At 41.4% G+C, this 9967-nt stretch overlaps 2 protein-coding genes across 5 annotated transcripts in view; one reads left to right on the forward strand and one right to left on the reverse strand.

Moving 5' to 3' along the window:
- Nf1 (neurofibromin 1) overlaps nucleotides 1–9967 on the reverse strand; it is a 259312-nt gene that overhangs the window by 50506 nt on the left and 198839 nt on the right. For all 4 annotated transcript variants that reach the window (XM_026780143.1, XM_026780142.1, XM_005349426.2 and 1 more), the window contains 2 exons: nucleotides 2198–2630; nucleotides 1113–1453 (listed from right to left, as the gene is read on the reverse strand). In XM_026780143.1, coding sequence (XP_026635944.1) covers nucleotides 1113–1453; nucleotides 2198–2630 — 774 coding nt within the window. The remainder of the gene's footprint in view (nucleotides 1–1112; nucleotides 1454–2197; nucleotides 2631–9967) is intronic.
- Evi2a (ecotropic viral integration site 2A) overlaps nucleotides 7695–9967 on the forward strand; it is a 5264-nt gene continuing 2991 nt past the window's right edge. Inside the window, exon 1 of the mRNA XM_005349424.3 lies at nucleotides 7695–7934. The gene's annotated coding sequence lies outside the window, so the exon portion shown is untranslated. The remainder of the gene's footprint in view (nucleotides 7935–9967) is intronic.

Consider the following 9967-nt stretch of genomic DNA (forward strand, 5'->3'; position numbering starts at 1 on the left):
TCTTGACATTCCCAAGATATCTAAGATAAAGAACCAGCTAAACAAGAAAAGGAGAGGGAAGAAAAAGGAAATGGGGAACCAAGGAGAGACAAGAAGGATGGGGAAAAATACTATTCTCTAAACACAAACTGCTCATTAGTGTTGTACTATCCGACCACAAACGCTATTTATCAAATCTTTACAGGTGCAGTAGGAAGGCACGTTACTGTTACCAAAAAGGAGAGTTCAGGCATGAGAAGTGAAAATAGTAGCTCCACACCAAAGCCAAATCTGCTGGCTCTACAAGCTGACACAGCAGACTGCAGCAGATCACAATGCCCAAACAGAACCAATTAGACTGTGCTCAGAGGAATGAAAATGAGGGAGGAAGGGGAAGATGGGGAGGGAAGGAAGAATCTTTTTTTTTTTTTTTTTTTTTTTGGTTTTTCGAGATAGGGTTTTTCTGCAGCTTTGGAGCCTGTCCTGGAACTAGCTCTGTAGACCAGGCTGGTCTCGAACTCACAGAGATCCACCTGCCTCTGCCTCCTGAATGCTGGGATTAAAGGCGTGCACCACCACCGCCCGGCTAGGAAGAATCTTTTTAAAAACAGTTCTGAAACTGTTATCTTAGGGCTGATGGTTGAAACCTTGAGCTACACCGGGTTCTACCACAGCTGCCCTCCTGGGTTCAGTTGTTATTCCTTCATGGGATCCACATCTGAATCTCTAAGACAATGTTCAGGTGCCTCATTCACCAAGTCCCAGCAGTGTTTGCTTCAGCCCCTCAGTTATACATTGTCTTCTACTTGGCCACAGGTCATCTGAAGGGCAATTTAGGGCCACAGCAGTGACATACTGTGTGTGTATTCTACTGGGATGCTTTCCAGTGGATGACATCCTTTTTGTCATGTTGCTTCTGCCACTGAGGCAAAGGAGACCAACATACGATTTCTTTAGAGAATCTTACTAAAGTGAAATAGGTAGACAGTAGTAAGGCATTTGGGTCACTAAACTTTAGGCCTTCCTCCTCTAAACAATGATACTCTCAGTGAATAGTGATACACTATTTAACCTGAAGTGAACTTAAAAGACAATTAAAAAGGAAAAGAGGGGGAAGTGAGAGAAATACCTACCGTAGACTAGGGTCTGAACTGCCTAAATTAAGTAATGCAATATTAAGCAGTGTCCCAGGAACATCTTTTGGTCGAATCTTGGTATGCTGGGGGATGGAGTCAGGCTGTGACAGCTCCCAGCGGGTCCTGATATGAATGATAGACTGGACAATGGCTTCACACTCCTGATGCATGAAGGTAAGTGGTGTGCCTTGGTTTGCAATGGTTAAGGTGAACTGGTTCTCATCCACGAGGCAGATCTCTTCGATTTCAGAAGCATAGTAGATGTCATTTAAAAAGACGGATTGCCCCAATACTTTTGTTCTCTCTGCTGAGGTTACTTGAACAGCAGTAGAACCAACCTGAAAAATGGTAGTGAGGAAGAGGAGAATTAAATTCCATTATATAGAATTCTCATAAGGCTCAAAGCCAACACACCCAAGCACCCACATGATGTTTGCCATTTAAATGTTACTATTATATATTCAAGATAGTACCATTAGATATTCAAATTACTTAACAATTACTTATAAATATACTCAAAAGAAACTGACACCATCAGAAAAGAATTATTCTATAAAAAAGGCCAAGCATTCCATAAACAGGTGATAGAAGGGGTCAAACTCACTACTCTGAAAAAACATGAACTGATTAAGAGAACCATCAGTAGGTCCTTTCCACTCTGCACACTCGACTGCTGGGCAGAGTCACAGAGAGGAACTACAGCATTCTTCTGCCCCTAGCCTGACCTTCAGTGCCTTAAAAGTTAACCTATTTTATTTGTATGAGTGTTTGACTGCATACATATCTGTGCGTCACATGTGTCTGGCGCCTTCAGGAACTGAAGCTACAGACGGTTATGAGCCACTATGTGGGTGCTGGGAATTGAACCCTAGACCTCTGGACACCAGCCCCCATGAGTGTCTTTTAAGTGCATACTTTTCACACCTTTTTCAGGATCACAAGAAAGACAGAAAACTTGGTCTTTCAACATCTGGATATAACTGATATTGGATATACAACTACAGTAATACTTGTAGAGGTCAGACTATAAACTGGTTGGTCAGGAAAGGCACCAAATCATTCAAAAACAGATGGGAAGTTACCTTAATAGAGACTTTGGTGTCTTTGTGAGCTAGCTTGAGAGCATTGTGGAACACCTTTAGGTCCTCTTCCAGAGCCAAGGTGGCAGCAGGGAGTTTCTGTTGCTCATGCTCTATGTGCTCAGCCAGCTTCCCGGGGCAGTCTATAAAAATAAGCCGTTTGCTGCCCTTCAGGCCAGTCAGCAGCCGCTCGTGGTACTTGGTGTACTCCCTGACCCAGGAGTTACAGTTATAGATATAGACTGCAGACACATTGTCGTAAGCAAAGCCAGGAAAAACAACAAACCACTTAGAGAGGAAGTCTGTTTTAAAGCGATTGCTAGGTCCAGTATGGGTAAGGTCCACTACAATTTCATATGGCTTTGCATAATATGGCTTTAAAGTCAGCAAGACATGGTATATCAGCAAATCACCATTGATTTGGCCAGTTTTGAACCTAAGGAAGGCAACAAAAAGGATAAACATTGTTAAGATTTTTGAATATATGGAATATAACTCTCTTTTTTTGTTTCACTTTAATTAATTATGCATGCATGCATGTATGAGCACATGCATGCATGTGGAGGCCAGAAGACTGTAGTGATATTTTATTTGTAATCTAACAAGTAAAGCTTGCCTGAAGATCAGAGTGCAGAGCTATGAGTCAGCCAGAGAAGCTAGGCAGTTGTGGCACACACCTTTAATCCTAGTTCTCAATAGACAGAGGTAGACGGATTTCTGTGAGTTCAAGGCCACTCAGGGCCTTGAATGTGTCTAAAAGAGAAACAGAGCTCAAAGGTGATCCCAGCACTTGGGATCATAGGCCTTTAATCCCAGCACTAGGGATGTGGAGATAGGAGGGATATGGCTTGGCAGAGATAGGAATACAAAATGGGAGAAAACAGGAGCTCAGATGCGGTCTGAGATTCAGTTTGAGATGCAGTCTGATGCAGTCTGAGGATTCAGGCTGAGGATTTGTGGAGGCAGATGCGGTCTGAGGTTTTGTAGAGACAGGATAATCCCTTTGGTCTGAGCATTGGTAAAGGTAAGAATTCTCTAGTGGCTAGCTGGCTGCTTTGCTTCTCTGATCCTTCAGTTTTCACCCGATAGGTGACTTCGAGTTTTTATTCTTTTTTTTTTTTTTAAAGATTTATTTATTATGTATACAACATTCTGCCTCCATGTATACCCACACGCTGGAAGAGGGCGCCAGATCTCATCACAGATGGTTGTGAGCCACCAGATGGTTGCTGGGAATTGAACTCAGGACCTCTGGAAGAGCAGCCGGTGCTCTTAACCACTGAGCCATCTCTCCAGCCCCCATCGAGTTTTTATTCTTAAGAACAATTAGACACCTGTGGAGGTCAGAGTCGGTTCCCCTCTCTCTACCATGTATGTTTTGGAAATTGCACTCTGGTTGTCAGGCTTGCAATGAAAACATCTTTACCTGCTGAGCCATCTCGCGGGCCCCTTTTAAAAATTTTATGATTTTCTTGTATTTTTGGTTGTGAGGCTAGCCTTTCACAGCTGAGCCATCTCTCTGGCCTGATTAATTTTTTAAAGAGGACAATGATATAAAACAATTATTCGAAGTGTAGATTTATGCTTATATTTCTTAGATAGTGTGGTCAATAAGGCTAAAGAGAGAAGGAACAAACTGCCTTAAGAATTTTGAAAATAACAACAAATCTGCCCACCAAGAAAGAAGGAAGACAGCGGACAGGGAGAAGGCGCCTGAGTGCATCGTATTTCTCAGAGAAGCCACTGGCTGAAAAGGGTGCCCAGAAGTTTTAGTCAGCCCATTTATCTGATCTTGAACACCAAGACTCAAGTCAGGACAGTAAAGTCAAGAGGTCCAATTCACAGGTTAGTTTAGATTGTCGGGGTTGGAGAGCCTTCCCCCATGTTTGTAATTAAGAAAATATACAGTCCTGGGAATTGTTAACTCATCTTAGGATATAATGGAAAAGCATGCCTCAAAACCTGAGAGGAGTTGAGAAATGAAAAGACGGTCTGGGGTCTTGGCCATAATCTGAGTCATAGATAAAAGTCTCTCCTATGGTTAGGTTTTCCCCAGACTGTGTAAGCTAGTAAGTTCCGAGGTTTGATAAAACCACACTAGGTCACATACCGCGTCCACTTGGCTTGGGTTATGGAAAACTGGCTGGGCAGTGAGGGAATGAATAAAGGACTGACACAGATGCACGTACAGAAAAGCTGGGATCAGGTGGGCTATGCATGCTCTGATGGACTTACACCAACGACAGAAACAACCCAGAATTCTCAGGAATTAACCTAGGTATAGCCTAGGTTAATCAGTCTTGGTAGGAGGCCTCTGTAGGTGAGCAGTCTTGGGCTTTACAGATCAGGGAGAAGGGAGAGGCAGTTGCTAGTTTTGGCACACACTGGTCAATTATTGGTAAATACTCATTTTTGCATACACTGCCAACATCCTCAGGGATCAGAGGAAGGCTTTACATCCTTCTGAGCTTTAACATGGGTCTATGTGTGTAGGGAGGGGAGCGGGGGAGAGGAGAGGCTTTGCCATTCTCATGGATTCAAACAACATTACTCATTCACTTAGGACTTCATTTGGTCATTACATATTCACTCGGGGCTTCCTTGGTGTCCCACAGTCATACATTGCTTAGGACTGAAAGAACATTAATCAACACAAGTAGGCACAGAAAGGAAGCTCTGAAGAATGTGGTGCTTGACTCTGATCCAAACACCTATATTAACTCAGGCCTACTGTTCTCATCTCTTGATTGTCTCTGAGACATGATAAATATCTTCGTGTAAGAAATTTTAATATTGTTGTAAAAGAATAAAATGACAAGTTGAAATATTTTTAAGATGAAAGGAATATTTTAAGATAGTAAAAGAAAAAGAAAATACACAGGTTGGGCATTCCTACTCTGAAAAAAACTTGGAGTGGCTCAGGATGCCAGGATAGGAAACGCAAACCTGATACTCTTAGATACACTAACAGTGTAAGTCTGCTTCAGTTACACATGCAGGAGGTATATATGAAACAAATGAGTTCTGTGTTTTGTATTCACCACCGTCCATTCAAAATTTCATTGTATGTATATGTAAACATAAATGTTGCAAAATCCAAAGGAAAACTAAAACTGCACATCTGTCTGGACATAAGCAGTTTGGACAAGGGATGTTCAGCCTGCATGTATGTCCTATATTACTCACTAGACGGACAACAGAGAGGAAAAAAAGCAAGAAGTTTAAAAGGAGGAGAGATCAACATGAATTGGCGAGCTGAGTGAAAGCTACGTAGATACACTGAAGATTCAGTGGTGGAATCTGGGAGAAGGAAGTCTGAATTCAACAAGAAAAGCCAGGGATTGATGAGAGGTAGCTAGGTTGTACTACAGCATTAGGTCTACACAGCTAAGTTCTGAGAGATGCAGGTGGGTAATAAGTGATGCTAAAACTATGAAGGCCGTCAAAGACTCAGTCTTTGTCTGGGCATTGTGCATTTCTCAAGTTATGTTTTGTGGATGTTCAGTGTCAGAGCCAGCTGTCTAGCTTGCTAAATAAAAAAAATGGCTGATCCCAGCATAGGCCTACTAAACATGAATATATATAGGGAGCATGGCATTTTTGTTATTTTAAACAACTTTCCCATCTTACATAAGTATTGTGGAATCACTATGGGCAACTTTTTCAACTTTTAGTAAGAAACAAGGAGGCTGGGGTTTTGCTCAGTTAGTAGAGTACTTGCCTAGTGAATATATGAAGGCTTGGGTTCAATCGTTGGCATTTGCATGTATGCTACAAGCCTGCAACCCTAGCACATTGGGAGGAAGGGAGGATGATCATAAAGGCAAGGTCATCCTCAGCTACATAGTGAACTCTAGGCCAGCTTTGATTACATGAGAACCTGTTTCAGAAAACAAATCAACAAAAAATCTTCAAAGTCATCACGGGCCAACTGTAGTGATAATTATTTTAATAAATAAAGCTTGCCTGAGGATCAGAATGCAAAGCTAAGCCACTAGAGGCCAAGGAGTGGTAGAGACAGGAGTGATATGGCTGGGCAGAGAGAGGAATATAAAGGGGAAGAGACAGGAACTCACTAGAGTGTGGAGACTGAGGTTTGGTGGAGACACACAATACAATCTAGGCAGTCTGAGGATGGCCCTTTCAGTCTGAGCATTGGTAGAGGTAAAGGTCTTGCTAGAGGCTGACTGCTCTGCTTCTCTGACTTCAGCTTTAACCCCTATATCTGACTCTGGGTTTTCAATAGTCATGCTACAGGCAACTTAATGAAACTCTAACTCAAAATAAAAAGGAGAGGAGGTCAGAGGACTGCCCCAGTAGGTAAAGATGCTTACCATGCAAACCTGGTGACCTCAGAACCAAATAAAGGTAAAAGGAGGGAGGTGATTCCATGTATTTGTCCCCTGATCTCCACAGTCATGCCATGGCACACACATGCAGTCTCTCCCCTGTCCAGACTCAATGTCAAGTACATATATACATAGTAACAATAAATAAAAAATGTAAAATAAACAAAGAGGGTTAGGGATAGAACTTTGCTATAAATGTCTGTCTGGGGGCTGGAGAGATGGCTCAGCGGTTAAGAGCATTGCCTGTTCTTACAAAGGTCCTGAGTTCAATTCCTGGCAACGACATGGTGGCTCACAACCATCTGGAATGAGGTCTGGTGCCCTCTTCTGGCCTGCAGACATACACACAGACAGAATATTGTATATATAATAAATAAATAAATATTTAAAAAAAGCCTGTCTGGCAGGCAAAAGATACTGAGATCAGTCCCCAGCAACACTCATAAATATAATTAAAATTTTAAATTATGTAAATTCAAAGTTTTTTGTTTGTTTTTTAAAAAATGAGGACGTGGACAATTAGTTCAGTTCATTAGTGTGGTGCTCATTAAAAAAAGAGGGATATGATTATAGAGTTCTATCCAAGATACATGGAATACCTAGGGCTAGTACAGATGTTTAGTAGTCTAGGTACATCACTACAGTGGAAGTAAAATTAGAAGTAAATCCAAGACTATGAAAGGATCTAAAGTGTGATATGAATGGAGAGGATCTGGTATAATCCAGGTCTCTGCTAACATCTACAGAGCCACAAAGCTGTTACCACAGAAGACAGTGTAAATCTATTCTAGACATGTCTAATCGAAGGTGATGCCAGGACCTGTGCACATACCACACCCTGCAAGCATCCTCGAGTTCAAATCACTGTTGCAGTTTCCAGTTTGAAATACCAGTTATGTGTGTGACTGGTTCTCCTATCTGACAAATACCTACAAGGACTCCACATTTATGTTTTAAAATCTGTCTGTGGCACAAAATAAAAGTCTAAAAATGATTCCAATGCCTTGATGTCTTCACATAATTTCCACCGAATAATACTAATTTCAAAAGCAAATAGCAGGCAAAAGCAATCAGCTAAAGGAGGTCAAAAGAAACAAAGTGGAAAGCCCTCCCCATTTTGGGGGTGGAGATTTGCTCTACAAAGCTTCTTGTCACCCCAGAGCCAGCTAGAGCAGTTGGAGCTTCTGCCTTCCACGTGACATGTGTTGAGTCGCAGCGGAAAGGAAATGTGTCATCTGTGGTTTGGTTCGAAAAGTGGAAAACTAGTTGTACGCATCCTCCTAAAAAACTGCAGATTTCAGTTTTGTAGTCTTCAAACTGTTCTACTTTAAGTAAGAAAAGAAGAAAAGAAGTGGTTGATTAAATAAAGAGCGTGGCAGAGCATTTGTAAGGTAGGTCATACACGTGGCTTTTCTCATTCCTTTTCACTCATAACTCTGTTCAGATTAGTGTTGAGGAAGTGTTTTTTTTTTTAAGATGCATAGATCTAACAAAGCAGAATTGTTGTTTTCTATCCTATTATGGAAAATTATGTAAATAGCATAAGCAATTAGAGCTAGGAGAATTTATAATTATTAATATGAAGTTTTAAACCAGAATGAGGACTCAAATGACTTGAAAAGTTTCATTTGTCTTTTAATTAGGGAAATATATTTCTCATTACTAGAGTTTAGGCATTATAAATGTGACTAAAAATGATGAGACAAAAACAAAACCAGAAAGCCAAAACCTTGCTAACCAAACCTGGTCTCTAGGGCATAAAACAGATGTAGGAACAGTCCTCAGTTCTCAGGCATTTGTGAGCATAAGAGAAAGTCTCATTTGTTCAGCAGCTTGTTTACTGGGGCATGGCAGCACATCTGGCTGAAGACAATCAACAGCAGGCCTATTATGTGTCTCGTGGTACACTGCTAGCATGTAGATACAGTGATGTATACTGCACTGTGAATGAACTAATGTGATTTGAATAACATACTGTAAGTCATTTTAACATTGAATGCATGAATCTACTCTGGCAGAAAATGATGGGCATTTCTTAATAACCCAATTAAAAGTGCTTCTTTTTGTGAACAACTCATAAAGTATCAAGAGAATCCTATCATTCAACTTGAAGACTGAAGCTGAATGCTATTACACAAAAGTCAGAGCACTGTATCTTGAAGTGTCTACCAATAGTCATAATCCAGATAATGATCTGGATCCCAGAACATTAGGTAAAAATTTTGCTGGTTTTTTCTCCCTCTCCACTCAGAGTTAGTTTACAGTTAGCATCATTTACAATATGTTATTTTTGTCTGTGCAACTTAACACACCTGTTAGTCTCAATTTCTGTTCACTAGCATTCAGATACTGTCTAGTGGCATATAGTGTCCCATAGAAAACCACCCCGCTCCAGTATAACTGCCAGAATGCCACTTGGAGTGGTTTAGAGACAGAATCTCACACCCTACCCTAGACCTGAAAAAAAGACTCCCTCATATATTCCGGTTTGAAAACAACATCTATAAAACACACAGGGTGCTTAACAAGACAACCCATTCATTCTTAGAACAATCTAGTGTTTGATCTAAGTCTCCTCATTTATGCTCTGAATAAAATACTATCTCAAAAGTTGCTCTGGAGAACTCTCATAGCACAAGAAGCACCTCAGCCGAACCTGGTCACACATGCACACACGCACACATGAATGCCTTCAGGCCTGGTCACACATGCACACGTGATCCAAGGACCCAGGAGGCAGACGCAGGCTAATCTCTTAAAGCAGAGAAACAATTCAGTTCACTAAAGGTGCCAAATGTCTCTTGCTAGGTTAGCTCTACCTAAGGCAGACAATGACAACCCTAGCAAGATCTCTAAGCAGACGGCCAATAACAGGAACTAAGAACAGACTTTGTCTTTTTATGTACTGGTTTCTAGAAACCTGAGTCCAAACTAAATTTCAATTTTTGGGGGGTGGAGGGTTGAGGTGAGTGCTGGACATGAACCACTACACGGATGCATTTTCACTGTTGAATCTCAACCTTCTAACGTTAAGAGCTGCTTACAGTCACAGCCACTGTATTCTAAGAACCCAAAAGTCTGATAACCAATTTTTAAAAATTTTTCTTTATAATTTTTTTTTGTAGATTTGTGTTAAAATGAGGTGGGGGAAGAATGCAAGTTATAAAATGACAACAGCTGGGCAGTAGTGGCACACGCCTTTAATCCCAGCACTCAGGAACAGAGAGGCAGGTGGATCTTTGTGAGTTCGAGGCCAGCCTGGTCTACAAGAGCTAGTTCCAGGGGAGACTCCAAAGCGACAGAGAAACCCTGTCTCGAAAAATCAAAAAAATAGCCGGGCGGTGGTGGCGCACACCTTTAATCCCAGCACTCGGGAGGCAGAGACAGGCGGATCTCTGTGAGTTCGAGACCAGCCTGGTCTACA

This window comes from Microtus ochrogaster, chromosome 7, assembly GCF_000317375.1.
Source record: "Microtus ochrogaster isolate Prairie Vole_2 chromosome 7, MicOch1.0, whole genome shotgun sequence".
In the NCBI taxonomy this organism is placed as follows: Eukaryota; Metazoa; Chordata; class Mammalia; order Rodentia; family Cricetidae; genus Microtus; species Microtus ochrogaster.